The 20,228-nt window shown below is 42.0% G+C and overlaps 3 protein-coding genes across 3 annotated transcripts in view; 1 reads left to right on the forward strand and 2 right to left on the reverse strand.

The window, feature by feature from the left end:
* Positions 1 to 20,228, reverse strand: part of LOC126564696 (rab GDP dissociation inhibitor alpha) — a 442,469-nt gene that overhangs the window by 227,495 nt on the left and 194,746 nt on the right. The window lies entirely within an intron of this gene.
* LOC126565314 (cytochrome b5 domain-containing protein 1) lies at positions 360 to 1,256 on the reverse strand. The gene is made up of 3 exons (XM_050222481.1): positions 1,101 to 1,256; positions 658 to 1,005; positions 360 to 584 (listed from the first exon to the last, which is right to left on the reverse strand). The coding sequence occupies exons 1-3, from the start codon at positions 1,254 to 1,256 to the stop codon at positions 360 to 362; spliced, it is 729 nt and encodes a 242-aa protein (XP_050078438.1).
* Positions 5,438 to 20,228, forward strand: part of LOC126564607 (TNF receptor-associated factor 4) — a 28,554-nt gene continuing 13,763 nt past the window's right edge. The window contains exons 1-2 of the mRNA XM_050221686.1: positions 5,438 to 5,570; positions 6,478 to 6,544. Coding sequence (XP_050077643.1) covers positions 5,506 to 5,570; positions 6,478 to 6,544 — 132 coding nt within the window. The 5' untranslated portion in view covers positions 5,438 to 5,505. The remainder of the gene's footprint in view (positions 5,571 to 6,477; positions 6,545 to 20,228) is intronic.

The raw sequence follows: 20,228 nt of genomic DNA on the forward strand, positions 1-20,228 counted from the left end.
ACACGCATTAACGCGGGAAATGATGGGAAAGAAGAGGAAAGTTAGACATTCCAACCGGTACACCCGAAACGGCTGATGATGAGAACAGGAAAGCTAAACAGTAACACAAAGCACAGGCACACAAGACAAATACCAAGCGCGAGATGGATAGGCAAAACAACACCTCCTCTTTTTGAACTACTTACTTGTCTTGTGGTGAAGGTTGTCTACGCAGCTGGTGAGGAACGGTTGGAAAGCAGGTCTTCGGAAAAATTTCAAGAATTTCTATTATATTGTAATTTTAGTTCAGTTTTTCGCATACCCCACGGTTCTCACCCGAAGAATTTGTCTTTGTGGTCGCGTTTGTTGTACTTTGTTTTTCACTTTGTGGTAACAATTCGTACTGACTCACCCCCGTCTGATGCTGGTTGCTCGTTCAGTGGGGTACATTTTCCGGAAGAATAGCACGTATCATCCGCTGTGTCCGTTGTCCCCGGAGGTAGCATGTAAAAAATCCAAATTACCGGTACCGGACTGCGCAGATTGACCTGATATCCGGTTTCTGTCAGTGTCTTATCCATTTGCAGCTTGCCAACCTCCGAACCCTGAGCGAAGGGAAAGGAGTGTATCAAACGATATTGTACACAACTCTGCCAGTGCCGGCCAGAAGACACTTACCTCCGACAGGTCTTTTCGCCATTCATACTGCATTGCGTTGTCGTTGTAGCGCAAGTACTTTTCCCGGACGTCACCGATCGTATCTTCGTAACAAACGATCATTTCCGTCGCGTGGAATGTCAATGTGTTGATAATTTTCACCGGGCATGGGTGGAATGTTATGCGTCCAATGACCAGACTCGGATCACGGTACCAGTAGAGCCGAGTGGCAGGATTACGCTCCAAACAGGGCACAAAGGCCGGAACCCGTTCTCCGTTGCGGTTGGTTCGATCGATAGGAGTAAGCTCGTTGTTATGGAAGAACGAGCTTAAATCTTTGCCCGCAAATGCCAACAACCACTGCAGTGTCTGAAACAAACAAATGGTAGGAGTGGAATATAAAATGTTGATTAAGGCTAGAGACTTATCGCCATTTTCGTAGCAAAGTTGACAGAAGTTTGAACCTTCTTTAGTGTGCATTTTCTTTCGCTCGCACCAAACAACGGAGTAATGTCAATAACTATTCCATGGACGATAACCCACGCACTGGACTCATCGTTGTGGATTACGACTTCATCGCGTAGAAAGTATTTACATGGTGGTTGAAATTTCGAATCCATCTCTGAGCTTTTGCACCTTTATTCGAAACTAGCGAAACGCAACTAAGAATGAACTCCCTTTGCTACGATTGCTTCGATCGGAATCTATCCATAGACATGATCGTAAAATTAGTTTCAACGCGATTTGTTTAGGCACCATGATGAGACACACACACAGGCGAGATATCCATCATATTTTTCCCCCTGTTGTCTTTCCTACTTCCTTCCGTCTCCAATGAAACGGATGGTTGGTATGGAAGAGTGTCAAAATTAACACTTAGACCTCCGCCATCGCTTTGCTGTTGGTCGTACAGCGCCGTGGGTCGTGGGGGCCAAAAATGGAATGTGTACGCACAGTCGTGAACCAAATATCCGGTGACCAGCGAAGTAATCAATCAGTTTAAAAATTGAATTTAATACTATCCTATCCATGGTATTCCTCCATCGATATATGCCTTTCCGTCTCGAGCAGCTCGAGCAATCCCGATGAAGAGCCTGGTCCTGCTATTGGATGAGGAACAAATCCACACGTGCCATGCACGTTGGTGGGCTAAAGCGTTAGTTGGTCTCGGGTATGCGGGCTAAGCACGACGACACCATACGGAACGGAAGAGCTAGAACGAAGCATGTACAAGAACACAACGAAAAGGAAGTAAGGGTTAAAGTTACATCAGTATGCCACCATCATCGTAAGAAGGGCACCCCATGCTTCCGTTCGAGCGTTCGAGTGCCAACCGATGGGATTGTGTAGTGACGAGTGGAGCCTCCATCGGGCGTCGTCCATCACACGCGTCGTATTCCGTTCCATATTCTTACACCATTAATCGACCAGATAGAATAGCTACAAATAATGCAGCTGATATGTAAATTTAATTTAAAACGTATACTGACACGATCAATCTGTCACGACTGTTTGATTGATCGTCTTATTGTTTATAATGCAGTAAAAGTGTGCTCTGTGCCTTAAATGGTTCGAAGAAATAATTATCCTTCTTCGATATTCTTTCAGCGATTCTGGGAAGTGTCTCTTATGTCTTGAAAGTTTGAAAATGTTCGGTTCGCGGATATTTAAGCGTATGAACGTTAAAGAGCTCTTGTTTTGGTTTTACACGAATGTACGAGATTGGAGCCATTTTATTTGAAAAGTAAATACCAATTACACCATTAATACCGTTACTTGTTCCATGTTATCTACTTCATAAGTCGGAATCATGGACAAGCAGCACATACACGCGTTGAACGCAAAGAAGATAGTTCTTCCTACATCATACATATCAATTTCGAAAGGAACGTCAGCTATGTGAATGAAACGATGTTTGCATAGTAAAACAAGAATTTCTACTTGTAGCAACAAACATGTATGCACATTTCCTGTTCCGCTCGGATCATTAGCATCTACTTTTGGCTAATCTACAGCTTGAATCCATTTCCACGCCCCAACAGGTTACAGCAGATTCATGCTTGTGTATTTATACTACATTTTATGTTCAACCGTTCATCCAGATTCTAGTCCGAGAGGAGAAAACAATTGCTTTAATCTGGCTACCTTCTGTACTTATCACCCGAAATTAAATCCCAAAACGCTAAAGATATTAAAACTAAAACTACTTTTGCCAAAAGAGCTAATAAAAAGATCCAGAAATTCCGTGGGAACCGTGGAACAGGCGGATGTGTATCTTGACCGCGCCGAAGGGTATTTCCGTACGGTCGTTTGGGATTTCATATCACGTGCCAACATCCATATAGGAAGTTCGTTGTTTACTTTTAATGCTTTTCGCACGGAATCTATTGTTTCGCCTATTTCGGTACAGAGCTTGGGGTTTTCTGTTTGTCTGCCTTCCGTTGCTACCGTTGCTAGAATTAGTGTCTATGCGTCCCGATTGAAATAACCCGAAAGCCTACCCGTGCTGACCAATCTGGGCTAGGAACCGATGAGAACGATTAATTTAAACAGGGATTGCATAGGCAGCAGTTAGTTGCTTCCAATGGAGGGAACGCGCTTTATCGGGGATCAAATAGAATATCTCGTGGGCTGAACTGTGTCGCACCGTACGTACTATTTAGTCGATCGTGTAAGTGTTTCGTTTTTTTTTTCTTTCTTCTCCACCGAGGGTACAAGCATCTGGTTTTAACAACGGCTCGGTTGACACAAAGAACAGAATGAACGGCAGATACATAGGAAAGCGGTTCTGCTGCAATCCAGCATTAAGGGCAAAAAAAGAGCAATACGCATACGCAGTACCACGCGAGCAGGCACACCGCAACCGGCTAGTAATTAGCCAAGAAGGAGTATAAATGCAGTACAATAACGCTTGACATGGGAATTATTATTACCAGGTGAAGGTGAGAGAGGATGATGATGTGCGTACGCTCCATGGAACGATGGATGGATGGATGGATGGACATTGTCTCAGAACGAGTCTAGGGAATCGGGACAGAGCAGGTACCCATCGGCGACAAATGCATACGCATAACCACAACGTGCTATTTACAATGTGGACCTAACCAACAGCACATCGAAGGTTCATACATTGGAGGGTGAATATGCTGTGAATTCGGACTTAAACAAAACCATTTCTGAGGTCCACCAGAGCACACGCAGAACTACAAACACTCACCAACCACCAGTTACCACCAATCATCGAATCCACCCGCCGGGGAATTCGTCCCTGGTACCACCGTACACCTACCATAGACTGGGAACTCAAACGCTCTCTTTATCCACTTAATACAGACAAAATACAAACATTTCCATCGTATCTTTACAGACGGCTCCGTTCATTTGGACTCAGCCGGCTGTGGGATCCACTCCACCACCGACAACTGTGCCATCAAACTTCCTAATCACACCTCCATCTTTTCCGCCGAAGCAATAGCAATTCAACTAGCCGCTGACGAAGGACTACAGACTGACCGACTGAACGTCATCTTCAGCGACAGTGCCAGTGTTCTGACTGCCCCGGAACACGGCACCTCCAAAGACTCCCACATCCAGCTCCTAGACTCCATACCTGCATCCCCGACAATCGTTTTCTCTTGGATTCCGGGCCATTCCGGAACCTGGCAGAACGTAGACCTCAGCATCAAACTCCGTCCCATCAAGCACAGCACCTCTTTATGGGAAAATACCGAATCCAGTCACATCCAACGAGTCCTTTCCCGCCTTCATATAGGTCATACCCGCCTTACACACTCCTACCTCCTAGAAAAACCTAGTCCACCACTTTGCAGCTTCTGTGGTGTTGACATCACCGTACGCCACATCCTCACCGATTGCCATGGATACACGACACACCGAGCTACGTGCCAACTAGACACCGATTTCACGACAATCCTATCACCCGACAAACTTCAGCAGAACCACCTTATTAGATTTTTAGGCATCAGCAATTTATACAAAGAAATTTAAGCAATAGTTTTAACTAATCCATTATCATATGCCATAATCGCAATAGTTTTCCATAATATTTAAGCCACATATACGATAGTTTTGTATTAGATTGAACCTTTTTTTTATACAGTAGAGAGGCGAATGTAAGCTCTAAAACTCAAAGCCTCTATAAATACAAGAAAAAAAATTCTGAGGTCATAACATCTATCCAATTCTTATAGTTTATACTAGTTTATACCACAGTAATTTGCATTCAAGTCTTTTTCTGTTGTTGTTATTCGCGTAGAGCAAGTGTTTGACCACACCTGTAGGTGGTGTACGGTGCAGTTCGTGTATGTGCGGCGACAACTGCATGCGATCGGCAAGGCTCGCGGTGGCAACGCACCAACGGCAACAACAACTTGTTGTCTTGCAGATTGGCGGCGGTTCGCATTGGCTGCAACTTTCTGCAACGGTAATCGCACACCAGGAGACAGACGCAAGACTAGTGCTGCAGCTGTGGTAACCATGGTAGCAGGAACATGAACCCATGAACCCGCTCTCTTGGTTGCATCAAAACAACCGTATTACTTTGCAGTGTGTGCCATCGGGCGCACTGCCTGCTGCAATGCCACAATCATCAGTTGTTTACTATTCTTCACGATCGCCTGTTGTGCAGTCTCTCGGCGGTGCTGGTGCTGCTGTTGATGGTGAAATTTCGGTCATACGTTGGGGATATTGGGTTCAATATTTGCCAACCAAAGTGGATTGTTTTAGCGCTAGACTTGAGTGTGTGTGTGTGTGTGTATGTGTGTGTTGATCCAGTGGTGAGCAGTGGGTGTGTTGTAAGGTGTGTTTTACTAAGTGTGGCGATCAGTGTGTGTGTGGCTAAGGTTTAAAATGTCAGCGATTGAAAACATGACAAGCACGGCTCGAATTCGCTCCGAATTGCTACAGATTATCAGGTAAATGTAACTTAATGCACTCGTTTTAAATTGGCTTATTTGAATAGTCCAAAACTCATGATTTTGTCCTAAATTAATGTTAAAGCATTATACCCATTGCCACAAGAACTCCCACATTGGTGTTTTCTGGCACAATTTCAAAAGTTGTTACAAAAAAACAAGATTTTAATTCGGCATTTCACGATGCTCATTCATTAGGACGATCTTAATATGCAAGCCAAAAATTTACATATTTCCTCTGTTGAAAAATAGTTTTACCATGCCGAACCGCGTCACCTGACCTTAATTTGGTTAGCTGACAATTATGGTAACATCACTAGACGGCTCGTAGGAGTATGGAATGTTTACTAGTTAACGGGTTCATTTAAACACATCCGCTTAATTTGGAATGGTATTTGAGGAGTGATTAAACCAGGTAGAAAACCCGTCCAAACTAGCTCAAGAAGCACAAAATCGATCGAAGGTGGATTCTATTTCGATCTTAACGAAGAGTGCCACCTTTGCAAGACAACTTAAACTTTGGATGGTTGATAAAATGCCTAGATAATTTTGTGCCTTACATCATACATATTTGGACATGCAAGTGGGCGATACTTAAGGCAGTAAGCCTCCACCAAAGCAAGAGGAAAAAAATATTCCATATTATTCACATCACGCGCATCTTACACTCGAGCTTAAAATCTCCATCATCCAGCCGGGAATGCAAACAGCAACAAAAAATTTAAACAGTATAATAATGTATTTCCATTCATCTTCTTTCCGTTCGGTCTGCACCGATCCGAAACTGATCGTTGTCATGACGAAATGGACAACGTTTTGGCACATCCAAACGGCGGGCACCAACCAAACCAACGTCTCGCGAATGCTGCTTTGTGCCCACCTACACGATCCTGGTCCACCGCGGTAGAGAGAATAATTTAATCGTGAGCCAGCCGGTACCAAATATGGTGACTTCGCAGAAGGACTACGCGACGGTAAGTTTCTTTCATATTCGTACCGTTTTATTGCGGGGGTCGCAAAGTGAAACGACACGAAAATCTGGTGAGTGAGTCCCAAACGCTCGAGGTGAGACTGTGAGAATAAGCCTCGCTGCCAAAAGCATCACTTGCGCGAAACTTAAATCATAAAGAAAAGCTATCGCAAGCGAGCACCGACTGAGATGGATAGGTTGGTTTCAGTTCTGATCGGTTTGCAATACTTTACGACGCAACGGAAATATAGAATTTCGAAAGTACTTCCTGCTCGATCGTGCAAAGCAAACGCTTCTCGCCCTGGGAGATCCATAACAAAAGCCCAACAAGGTCAAATTGAGCTAATTACAGCATGCCGGAAAAGCAGCAGAAGCCAGTCAAATGCAACCGACTTACTGCTGAACAAAATTCTTTGACTACGCTTCTACGTTGATGGTTACGAAAAAGGAAGCAGCTGTTTTGGCCACCATGGGCTGAGAAAAAGAAAGAGCTTTGATTTGAGGACCGCTTTTTTGTTGTTGTGGCATATAATTTTATGCACAGCAGTTTGGGGGCCGTGTCCAAGCACACAGGTCGTCCGTATCTGTAACATCATCGTTCTACTGTATCGTAAATGGCAAAACAAAGGGTGCCGAGATATACGTCACGGAACGGTGACATGTGAACATAAAGACATTAAAAAAATCGTTGACTGATGGGAGCAGTGTTGGTTTGTTTTTGTCCTACCGGCAGAAACAACATTGTGGTCTGGGCACCATGGCGTCTGACCACAAATTTAGCAGCAGCAGCAGCTTTGGTCGCTTCGGTCGACAATGGAAATTCCTATCCAAATTATTTTCCCACGATTTTTTTTTTCCTCTCTCGAAACACACGGTGAAGTTGGCAGTCGGAATGTTGCGTAGGATTATTCCAGGAATATGCCTGCGTGCGATTAACTGGCAACATTACACTAACGCACAAATTAAACGGCACAAAAACAGTGCTCATTCTCATAATATTCTTATACCTTTTTTTTGTAGCCAAAAATGTTCTACTGAAATTCTGTAACATGCCGTCAGCTTAATAACAAACTGTAATAGTATTTCATTTCTTCCATTTTTCTGTTCAGTGGCGAATGTTCTGGTAATCAGTGTGAGAATGTTATTTTATTTTACACCCCCACGCGATAACTCCCGCCCTGCTTTGGAGACCATTTTTTACATTTAATTTAAATGGTTTACATTATTAAAACTTCCTACGCGCGCTGTCGACGCTTCCGGAAGAGTCACGGTCAACTTTTGAGGATCTGTTTTGATGAAAAAAAAAAAAAAATGGTGGGTTCTGCTGTCGAGAGCTTAGAGAAGGAATGCAGTGGACACGCTTGAAAGCACACAAGAACTAAAAGCAGTCTCACGTAGTAGCTTTCTGGCTGTTCTAATGAAAAGAAATCTCGATCCACAAAGAATATTCACAACTGGTTGCAGTTTATGATGGGTATCAGACATCTGAATACACTAACCAAACCTGAAGGGCTATTGAAACAGGTTGGGCCTGTGTCATTTTAAAACACCGAAAAGACGTATTCTTTGTCTATGATATGCGTTCAATACTGTTGATCAATTAAACAACTCGCTTTTAAAACCCTCGCTAGGAAAGCTAATAGTAATATGCCGTCTTTGCCAACAGCCGCAAATCGTACAGATCATGTTACGTATTTGGTTTGGCTGGACAGACACAAAATTGTCCAAATGGAGTAGAACTTTTAGACAACACCGCAAACAAAATATCTGTTAGCTCTAACGGTGTAATTACCCCAGGACAGGAATCCTCGCAGTGATTTATGAAATATGCCCATACAAACAGGGGTTAACTAAGCCGAGTAACGCACCTTCTGTTGCGATGAGTCGTTAGGCAAACAAAAATATTAAGTTACGTTCGGTACATGGGACGAAAGTGAACGCTGTGTAAGCGTTTAAGCAGATGCGCGTGCCAAGGATGTTCATGCACATTTAGGGAACGCTTGGGAGCAAAACAATATTCAAAATACAAATAATTAAATTATTATTGCTTCTATAACTTCTACAGATTTTAGCAGCTATCACTGGACTTGATACTGTCCCGGTAGCACGGGTACAAAATTTCCCTGATCATCGATAATTCAGCAAACGGTTTATGCTGTGTGACAAGCCATTAGCTATGCTGAGCAAGAAACACGTGCTCTACCGGATGTTGAAACTCCTATTACATCATAAACGTTCTTACGCTTCATGCCGTATGCTCAAGACTCATCTGCTCAAGTGCTTTCATAAGCGTTTCGGTTCAATTAGGACCTAAGAAGAAACCCATATTCAATCTTAATCGTGCATGCATTAGCTAGGAAGACTGCCTACTCTTGTTGCTCTTGTTAAACTCATTACCTCTGAAGCTATTTGAGTTCTGATGTTGTTTTTTTTTTCATGACCGGAAATCAGAAAGGGGTTCTTTCCTGACCGATCATTGTGTGTAACCATGTGGAATAATTTTCTCCAAACTTATTTTGTTAAATGTACCAGAATTTTTAATCAGAATCGGTTTATTGCTTTTATTTGATTTGTTTTTAAAATAATGTTTTTACGATTGTTAAGTCTCAAGGTATAAATTGATGATGTCAGCGAGAATTCGATAACTTATAAAGATTCATGTTATGGATTTATCAGGCAAATAGAACATCATGCAGCTCTAGCGTGTTTGACTGCAATTCAAAATCATTCACCAAGCACACTATTGCAACAAAATGCACTTTCCGTTCTACTCGAGCAACCTGATGTAAGTTTGTTTTGCTTTATCGATTTTTTATGTAGCTCTGATAATAATTAGCATTCTTAGCTGCCTCTTCTTCCCTAGCTCGCTTTTACGTAGTATTGCATACAGCATGAAGAATATTCTTTAGTTTCCTCCTGCATTTCTGCATCTTCATAGTTTCCGTATCGATCGCGAGTGCAGTAGATGCGAGGAAAAGTATAATTATGCTTATGTTGCCAAGTTCATGAACCTCTTTGTGGTTTTGCGATATTGTGCGATGTACGTATTGCCTTCGAGAAATCTACCGAATCGTCCATTTTTTGCGGTCTGGTAGATATGGTGTTTGTGGCTTGTAATATTATGGTCCGCTTATTCCAACGATACAGAGAGCTGTCGCTGTGTTCATTTGCTACAATATACTGAACAAGAGTACGAATCAATTACATTGCATCCAAGTCCAAATTGTTCATATAGCACTCCACCGTCTGTTGTAGAGTGCGCTTCAGCACATGGCAGAACAGCTCACAATTAACACTGTCTGCAATGTTACCCCGCAAAAGAGCGTAAAATTAGTGGATGAAATGATAAATGCCTTTGCGCAAAATAGTTTTACCTCGCCAAATCCAAGGGGTCTGTGAAGTGACACGATCGATCTAGTGGGCTGGCATTTAGGACATAAAATACCGTACAGCAACATACAGTGGGGTGTAATCACACATTCTAGGAAACACAACAAACCGGAAACGACACCCTGTTGATTTCAGGCACGCGTGTGGAAAGCATTAACTCCCCTAGTTTTATGAAAGGACAATCTTTCATTTACTTGCATTCGACAACGAGCGACAAATATTCGTCAGTTTAACATATGGTCCTCGAAAGTCCTCGCAAAGCCATCGGAGGAACATTTCAGTTAAGGTTCGCTCCTGTCAAAGTCAAAGTGCTATATATGTCTGCAACCAACCAAGGGGTTTGTTGGTGAATTCGAAATTACGGGGGTGACATACTTCCGGCAATCCCGGAAGCACTTGAGGCGTAACTTCGTGGTCTATGGTAATGGGGGTTTCGTTACTCAAAGGGGCACAACATTTCGGCACGCTTTTTTTCAGATCACATACAGCCGGCAGGGAACTATGCTGAGCAGAATCATGCAGGTGTGTTAGAGGGGGGGGGGGACTAATGCAGAAATGCAATCAACAGAACAGATATGGTTCAATGAGAAACGACAGCTGCAAAGCAAGCATATATCCTTTGTATCCTGTGCCGCAAACGCTTGAAACGTTTGATCGAACCTAACGATATTCAAATTTTAACGTATCGGAAACAGGATCGGAAATCATTGTTATTGTAAAGGTATGTGTTGAATAATAATATTTCATGTAACCATATTCAACATGTTTTAATCATTGTCCCTAGGGCTGTTCATTATTTGATATATTATTTTGAAATTTTTAAAGACACATACATATTATTCCTTATCCATCGGTTGGTTTGTTACTTTACAGACACTTTATTCTAGTGGATTCTGCTACTTCCATCTATAGCACCATCAGCTGACGATTTACTAATTCCTCAAATATAATAATCAAATATGAGAGATACATTAATTGATCAATAAATGTTACTTTAACGGCATTCAAATGAATTCCAGCCACTAGTTTCACTAATGAGTTTAACGATCGTGCGCAATCGCCCAAAGATCCTTTAAGGACAGTTAATCATCATGTTGAATATGTTCTAATTTAAAGAAATGATGCAGCGACAATTTCATCGCGTAGAAACGCGTTTCACACTCTACTGGTGCAACCTTCTTCCAATATTAATTTAACGACGTTGAATGCACCATGTGGCACCGTAGGCAGTGCCGCATTTAAGCACCACCATCGAGACCGTAAGAGGTGATCGAAACATTAAAATTAATCACTTCTTCAAACAGCGTAGAATGCTTTAGAATTTTATAACCTTCCAAGCAAAATGGCATCGTAAACGTTTAGGGGATTTTGAAGTTTACGACTCTCGTACGTTCAGCATGTGGTGGCGCTAACGACGATTTGGTTTTCCCAGTTGTGAGAAGATTGTTGTTGGTGTTTTTCCACAAATTCAAGGAATCCTACAACCAACGTATGGTCCATCCATAACACAAAAAGAAATCATGTGCTTCTTTATAACAGAATATTGAAAAAAAAATGTTTTGTTCAATAAGCCGAATTTGAGTACATACCAGCATAAATCCGTTTTGGCTTCCTCGCTATCGTATACACCCTGCAGTGCTGCATAAACGCTGATGCATGTGTAGCAAGCTTAAAATCCCTTAATTGTTATCCAGCATACGGATCGCACGGAACAGTGCAGTGTGAGAGAGAGAAAGAGAGAGAGGGAGCGGGTGGCACAAACGTGTTGAACATGTGGTCTGGAAAACCGGGCATATACGCCGTGCAACACGTTCAGCATTCAAACTGCAGACTTATGCTTGTACCGCTGTGCTCTACAGTGGGTGGATACGTGTCAGGAGGGCGCAGTAAGCGTTGTGCTATTTCACACTTCCAGCTAGGAAAAGGGTCGAATGATCTGGACAGCATATGTTGTTCGTCCCCGAAGCTGATTGCTCAAAGCAATGTTTCTCTTTTGTACCAAACGACTCATTGCGGGTAGTTAATGTAGAATAATCAATGGACGGATTAGGGCGAGCTTAATTTGGATAAGCATTATTAGCAAAAATAGAAAACTGATTAGCTTATTTGGCAAAGGGTTAGTGAGTCAGATCCATCTTTAAAGGCTACCGTTTTGCAATTTGCTGTACAAACAAACAATAAGCATAAGACAGGGTTTCTCATGACTTATGAGATTAGACGCTTTTATCTTTGATGATGATGAATGCTAATTATGTTGATTATGCTAACTGGGAACTAAGGATAGGCTTTAGAAATGCACATTTCTTGCAGTGTTCTCACATATTATACTTTTTAGTTTCCACACTGTTCTCAATAGGAAGCTTTATTACTTCCGCAAAAACGTGTGGTCACCGACAGAGGAAGTAAATTTCGACGGTACACGACCGGCCGGAGTGATTTTCTTCCGATCGAATTACAATTCTGTCGGTTCATCATAATGGAAAGTAGGATACAAATGAACACAAAAACCAGCTCCAGCTCGACAACTCCTGTGGCACGTCTTACACGCATTGACAGGATGTGCGCCCGAACGTAGAGATGCTGGGATGTGCTTGCTCCTTTGAAACAGATTTCAGAAACGCACACCGCTACGGATGGAGCACCCAAAGGAAGAGGAAAGAATTAAACACAAACAGAAAAGAAACTCTACAAAATACGATCATATTCCAGCCCGGGCAGATGTTATCCCATACCGGTGCATGTAGTGCGGTTTCCTGTTGAAATTTCTTGCCTCTGTGCGTAGGATACGAAGGACGGATTCCTGCATGAAGCACATCTTCCTTTCGGTGATCTGGTGGTGGCTGATCAGATTGCACAGGAGCCCACGGTGGTGCCCTTCGAAGTGCAGGGCAAAGTGCCGATGGAGAGAAAGAGCGTAGTGGAAGGGCACAAAAGCGTAGCAGTATTGAAAAAAGGCGACCTAAATCAAAGTGTAGGGATAGGGTCCTTGCAGGGGTTCGAAAATAGAATGTATGTATTGAACGTCCTGATGACAACATCTGCTCCAGCTTTTTCGACAAAGACAAATTTTAGAGAAATATATCGAGTGTCTGTGTAGCATAGATTGTGTTGAACATGGCAAATTATTGAAGCCTAGAAGTACTGTACTTGCGGGAAGAGAATGACAGCAGGAAATAACTTTAAATTTTTTGATAAATATTGATCCAAATTATATACGAACCAAATTAAAAATTTCATTACAAATAGCAAAACTACTTCAGAATGTGGACTAGAAATAGAATAACTAAACATAGATTTTTATAACACCGCCCAACAAATGTGATAGAATTCACGTGTCAACATATCACAGAGTTAGGTCACTCGGGCTATTTCAGAGTTCAAATAAAAGGCGTTTGTACGGTCGTGCAATGACCTTTAAATCTGAACTAAACTTAATCCTACAAACGAATGCAACGGTACGGTTCGGTTCGGTGAACCCTTTTAACATAATTCAAATAGTACTGTCCAACGTGAGATAATTAATATTCAATAATTGTGAGGCTGAATGTCATGATGCCTTTACAAAATGGTGAATAATAACACATTCGTTTGGTAAGTTGTCGAGAGATTCTATTCATTGGAATCGTTCAGCTGATGTACGGCTGATGGAACTGGAGAAATTGGATTCAGCTCATCGTTTGTCAGTTGATAATAAATGACCCGAGGTTCGTCACACCGACTTTTCGTGATTCCAAACTAAGTCTCTGAGGCTCTTGAATAAATAACAACTGGAGTAATGTTTGTAATGGATGATATGTTTTCAAAACGTTCCTAAAGCTTCTTCTTCTTGGCTTAACAACCTTTTAAGGTTACGCCAGCCATCGAATGGCTTACTAGAATACATTAATTGGGTTTATTCAACGGTTTTTCTTGCTGTAAAATGTCAAAGGATAAACTTCCTTCTGAGACGAGTGTTTCACATGTAACATACATATTAATTTCACCTGTTTGTGTAAATGAGTCTTTGTTTTTGCATTCGCATGAGATGCTTCAACCCTGAAAACTGTTTTTGTATTCTAAATGAAACCTAAACATTTTTTTAATGCTTCCCAGAATATAGAAGTTGTTAAAGAATGCATGAAAAATAGTGATCGTACTTTATGACCCCTAGAATTTCTCATTCGAAATAAAAAAACAAATTTATATCGAATGAACATTTTTAAAAAACCATGTATAAGCGAATACTTAGTCCGAAACGGTTTCAGGACATAATTTTCCCATCCAGCGAACATTACATAAGTCTTTAATTCGTCTTTTTGTGCCTCACATCACGCAAATTGATCACCCATCCACGTCCACTGACCGACTGTAAGTATTAAGCAGCTTTTGCATGGTTTCTATCGACTGCAGCCGTCCAATGCCAGGAAAGAAACCTAGATCGGATAGTCGACTTACCTTTCCTGTTTCGACGAATGACAGTTGCGGACTGGTACAGGTTTTTTTCTTGGTTTCCTTTTTTGCAAATTTTCCGGTAGCACGACCGTTGCCAGTTACCAACCGACAGTTGAGTTTAATGCGTTACACCGCTGCAAAGCAAATGTTTTCAGAGAAATGTAGAGTGAGAGAGAGAGAGAGAGAGAGAAAAAAACCGGGACTTCAAAATCCAACAACGACATTGCAAGGCCTTTCGTAAATGCAAACCCCAACCACAGTACTTCCCGTTCGTTATGTCTGGCCAGAAGCTCAAAACTTAAACACACTTTCACTCGTCGCGTCCCTTATTCTCACGTCGAGCGGTGCGGGAACGGCAAGTCTAATTATGATTCGTCCAAATAATTTGCTTCCGCTGTCCGTGTCGATGAAGACTTGTTCGAGGGCTTTTGGGTGCAATTTTTCGGCACCAACAACGATCGCACAAAACATGACCGCAAAAAAAAGCGATAAAGTTAATGAGAACGAGCTCGCGAACGGGTTGCTAAGTTCGAGCAAAATCGTCAATTATCGGTCGCGAAGTATGCGGATGTTGTTCTTTCCAGCTGGCGTGCGTACAGTGCCGCCGGTGGGAACCTACACTGGTGGGACGAATTCCCGCGTACTGAGATGAAAAATTGCTGTCTCACGAAAGCCAAAGAAAGATCATCCTTCCTACGGTGGTGATCAATGTGTAGAATGTGGTCTTCTCCATCTCCATCCACCAGAACAATGTAAGGAAATGATCTCGATCTCCGTACGGGGATGGATGGCATGGGCTGATGCGTGCGGAACAGCCACACAAATGTAGAAAAGAAATACCAATAATCAAACAAATCGACCTTCATTCCATCGGGAACCGGCGGAGAAATCTAAGAAGCAAGAACCGCTGCTCACCGAGCCCGTGTGTTGGGCGATCGTTTCGAAAAAGTTGCATACCGAATCGTTAATTATTGATTATTATCATCATTTAGCTTTTTCTAGGCATTCGGGTTCGTAAACGATGATCCGTGCGGTGAAATTATGCATGTGTCGTACCTTTTCAAACGAAGTAAAATCAAATTAGTTTGTGCCGAAAGTGTTTTGCCTCCTTTTTCGTTTGCAGTATGCATGGTTCGTGGTTGAGGTTCATTTCTCGTCTCAGACACGTGTATGCTGAGATTCATGAGAAAATATTTCCCTCTTGCTTTCATCCCCGTCAGCCCCCACGTATTGTTCTAATAAAGCACGGGAATCATGCATCCGAATATTATTAGCCAGGCACCAAATGGGCACCAAATTCGACTCACTTTGTTTGAACTGGTGCGCTAAAAATATGTTTCTTTTGCAATGAACTTCTCGCAGATAGTTAGGATTTATGGTGTGCGAAAAGGGCCAGACACTAATTCGAATGCTTTTAGTCACGGAAAGAGAAAAGGCATGTTAAGGGCAACTTTAATTTGGGCGTTTCGTTAAATAGTTTCCGATGAGCGACACAAGGTATGGGAAGGAAAAATGCAATGAGACCTTCAATGTTGGCATTCTAAGGCATTCCATTCTATTATAAATATCCGGTTTTTGGAGAAAAAGTCGTTAGAAGGGAAATGGAACTGTGTACATTGCATGCCAGCTGATCGCTAGAAGTAGTTGCTAAATACGTCAGAGTATTTCCAAAATAAAGTATTACATGACAGAAAAACAACAATCTTCCAGTAATTGTATCGAACCCGCACAAGATTTTTTTTCTCATTTTCCTTAAACAATGTTCACACACGTAAACCCATAGATGAAAACCTCAATTCAAGCGTCGCTTGATGGATCCACGGGTACTAATCAAGCCAAGGTGATTAATAGGACCTTCATTCCCACTCGTACTCGTAGACAAGCAGATGTATTCTAAGCAGCTTGATATGCGTGAAATTCAAATAGACCCATTTTCGTCCATTACACCGTAGCACGGTCGGAGGACGTATCTCGCCGCCCGTACAAGGTTAAAGGGATAGAATAAATATGCAAGACCAATGTATTGTTGGGTGATGAGAATGATACGCGAGTGAAGAGAAAACACGAGCAGAGTAAAGCAAGTCAGTAGTTTTTGTGTATAATTTAGTATGGTTTCCGTTGAAAGAAGGCTGATTACCACTGTTGAGTCTGTCTGCTGTCTCATGCATTCGACTATTGGTCACAAACGTGGTTTTTATTCATATTCGTCGTGAGTCAATAGTTTATTGGAGATGAGATTGAAGTCGTGATATTTAGTAGAATTTTCTTGCCTCTTAGCATGCATTTTTGTCAATAGTAACAAAGGGCTATTATCATCACACTAAGTAATCATGCAGCGGGCCTTCCAAAACGATGTAGACGGCAGATGTTAAACCGCAAAAGTGCTTCATTATACTTAAAATGAAGTAACCCTGAGCTAGACGAAGCAGCTGGTCCCTTGTTGATGGCATCCGTAAACGACTGTATCCCCAATCTTTTGCAGATGGTAAACTGTTCATATGTTCGCGCACATGTAGGCAGGTGAAGACACCCTGACCGGCTTCAATAACTTCCAGATATTCGCATAGCACATTGTAACGGCCACCAGGTGAAACGTGTTTTGCTTGTTATTTTCCTACAGAAATCAGATGAAAATATCTCCGTTCACATGGTTTGAATAGTTGAAACAATTTAGTCATGAAACGTTCGTAAAGAATAATCTTGCCAGATGTAAACTCTTTTGCGTCTGTAGTCAAAAATACCGTCCCCAGAACGAGTTTCACCTAGCGAATGTAACGATTTCTGTAGTGTAAGTTAATGATCATCCGGAAATCTAACATTATGTCCAGCATCTATTGGAAATCATTCAAATTCCGCATTCCTCCCAAATTCTGAACCGAAAGTTCTTCGTGTGAAAGCCACGGCTTGCCATCTTCATTGGCGTCTGAGTATGTTTCGTCCGGCTCGCTTCGGCAATCTTGTCTCTCACTTTAGATTTCATTTATTCAACGCGATTGCCTACACACGGCGGGAAGAGAACGAACAAACTAACAAAACCCCAATATACGACCTTTGAAGGTTAATTCTGAACCTGCTCGTGCTGAAACGGGAAGCAGCACGCTAGCTTCTCGTTCCCTCCGAAAGGCTCTCACATGAATGGAATGTCCGACGCAGCTGTCGATGGTAATTTGAACGAAAGCAGCTTGGCAAGTTGTTTTGGGGCCGGGCTCTCCGTTCTTACCACCCGCAGCCGTCAATATGGCGCTTCGAAGAAAATTTGTTCAGTGCAAAATTTTCGATGGTGTCATCATCTCGGTTCACATTACGTATGTCTCACACAAACACAAGCCAGCCTTTGGGGACGTTACAAAGGTCTGGCCGAAAAATTGGCCCTAACGTGGAGCTCATCAAACGGGTATTGGAAAAAAAAAACACACACACACACCGAAACATAACAGCACTTGCTGATGAGCCCTTCAACAGTTTTCATTCATGCGATGTGACCGAATCAGTCGACCGATGTGTTGTTGCTGGGGAAATGGTACGACCACGAGCCTACGCCCGAAAGCGAACCTTTCGCAGAACGCTGAACGGCGAACATTTCGCAACATCTGCATTTCTTCGAGAGTGGTTTGGTTTCGGTGTTGCGGTTTGATGGTGTTCTTCGGTGCACGGTACGGAGTGCATTGCACCGGGCTGCAGGCAGACGAATGGCCCTCTCTTTTGGGACAGGCGACGTTTCAGTTCTTTGTGGTGAGGGCAGCCCGATTTCCTGTTATTAGTGTAAATTACCACTTCCTGCGCGGTGTGAATATGAAGCCGAGCCGTACCTGAAGTTTGGCGAAGGCTTGGGAAGAAATGGTGAGGATTTCCAGGATTAGTTACGTAGTTTTTATTTTGAATCAAAGTGTCCGTAACTGGATGGAAATCGTTTATGCAAGTATTGTCTTTAAAACTGTTTTTTTTTTTAATTTTATAATTTAGTTTAATTTTTGAATTAAAATGCAGATATTGTGCAACAAAAACTGCATGTTGCGATATAACATGCAAAATGGGTTCACGGATAAGCGGTGCGTACAAGATTCAGCAGATTTTGCATCATCTGCTCCAGGGATCGACAGCCATTGCTTAACGAATAAATTTTCTAAATACAGTTTTTGGCAGATCTTAAATGATTAATGGTTTAAGTTTACGTTAGTTATTCAACAATTTATATAATTTAATTTTGATACACTTCACATGTGTTGCTATCCAAATTATATATGAAGTTTGATTGAATATTAAGTTTCTCTTTTTTCTCTGGATTTACGATCTCGAGAGGTTTTAGCTTACCATTGCTGACTTTTTTGACTTGAGTATTGCTGTAGTTGGTTTAATTTTAGTACTTATAGTAATATAGTATAGAACGCTTCGTGTACCGGGGATTCGTAAATCGAAAATTGAATTTCCAATTATCCAAGCTTTTCTTTTTCTTAAAAATCAATGCGTCATAAGCTTACGCGACAAATCGTTATCTCAGAGCTGCAAACTTTTTGTGATTAAGTTTGTGTCTTTCCCTCCAAAGCAAGCGTAAACATTTTGAGTTTCAGCTTTCGTTTACTGTATTTGACTGACAATACGTCGAAGAGCCGTCATACTAAACTAATAATTAAGAACTTTACTCTATTTGACACATTAACCCACAGAAAAGTTGTATACTTTCAGTGTCAAAATCCATTGACATTATATTGCCATCCCCTGCGGCAAGCAAAGGCTGTTCAAACACCACGACCACTAACACAGCTAGATATTCTTCTTAGCTTGTATAGTGCAGAGAATACAACCAATTCCACAGTAACATTACATCATCCGAAAAGGTGCGCTGAACGAAAAATACGAACATTAAACTGAAATTTAAGATCCTTTCTCTTGGTTCTTCTCCAGCGGACAGGTTGCTTATTCAAAACCAGACATTTCAATTAAAATGCACATAAATCACTGACGGATTCTTGATTGTTTTCCGAATTTGGCAATACTTGGTAATAAATATTAGAGGCAAAAATACATTTTAAAGCCGTTTCTACTTCACTCCAGGCGATGTCATTTTTGTACTTTATTATTTGTGCACTATACACAGATGGACTTTTTGTTGTTTGATATGCATCAGAAACACACTTCATGGATTATGCGAGGACTGTACAGAGAAAAATCTATTTCGTCAAAAGTACAAATCTAAAACACCCCGCTTAACACAAACAAAATGAATCGAATCAATCGCCACTTTCGTTCGCAACACATTCTTCCCTGACGACGAGCTTTTAGGACAACAACTCATGCGTGCTTGCTGGACGCTCCTTGTAGCCTGAAACGTCAAGATAAATCTTGTTTTTGTTCCTCTCCATTCAACTTCCCAGCGTGGTGGTCTTTCTGGGAGAAGCGACCAATTATTCCTCGAAACATCGATCGGTAAAACCGTTGGCAGAGCGTCACCTTCCATATCTATTTCCTTTACGCAGTTTGACGATTGTTGGCAGCTCTTTTGTAGCAGGATCTAAAGAAACCATTAAAGATCTGGACACCCCAAAAACGCAAAGTGAACGCAGAGATAAAGGCCGAGGCATAGATTCTGTGTGCGCCTCTTGTCTCGCAGCACCCTTCCTTCTAGCGTTTTTGCTTTGCTGACGTCCGGATGGGCTTTTGTTTTGTTTCGTTACTTTTTCAGGTGGCCTATCGTGATAAGTTTCGATCGACTTACCTCAACCGACATTTCATCGGACGGGGTTGATATTTTTCAAACCTGAAAACTCAAAAACCGATCCGGAACGGTCGCCCGCTTGCCACAATGGCCGTGTTGCAAACCTGCATGAGTCAGGCCGTAGGTTGGTAGGAGCAGCAATCATCATCATGCA

This window comes from Anopheles maculipalpis, chromosome 3RL, assembly GCF_943734695.1.
Source record: "Anopheles maculipalpis chromosome 3RL, idAnoMacuDA_375_x, whole genome shotgun sequence".
NCBI lineage: Eukaryota > Metazoa > Arthropoda > Insecta > Diptera > Culicidae > Anopheles > Anopheles maculipalpis.

What these genes read in the sequence shown, in the direction of transcription:
- LOC126565314 (XM_050222481.1), bottom strand. Translation starts at nt 1,256, where the DNA reads ATGGATTCGAAATTTCAACCACCATGTAAATACTTTCTACGCGATGAA. An exon ending in GAAAATGCACACTAAAGAAG is followed by an intron (nt 1,006 to 1,100) that starts GTTCAAACTTCT and finishes TGTTTGTTTCAG; the next exon opens with ACACTGCAGTGGTTGTTGGC. An exon ending in GGCGAAAAGACCTGTCGGAG is followed by an intron (nt 585 to 657) that starts GTAAGTGTCTTC and finishes CCCTTCGCTCAG; the next exon opens with GGTTCGGAGGTTGGCAAGCT.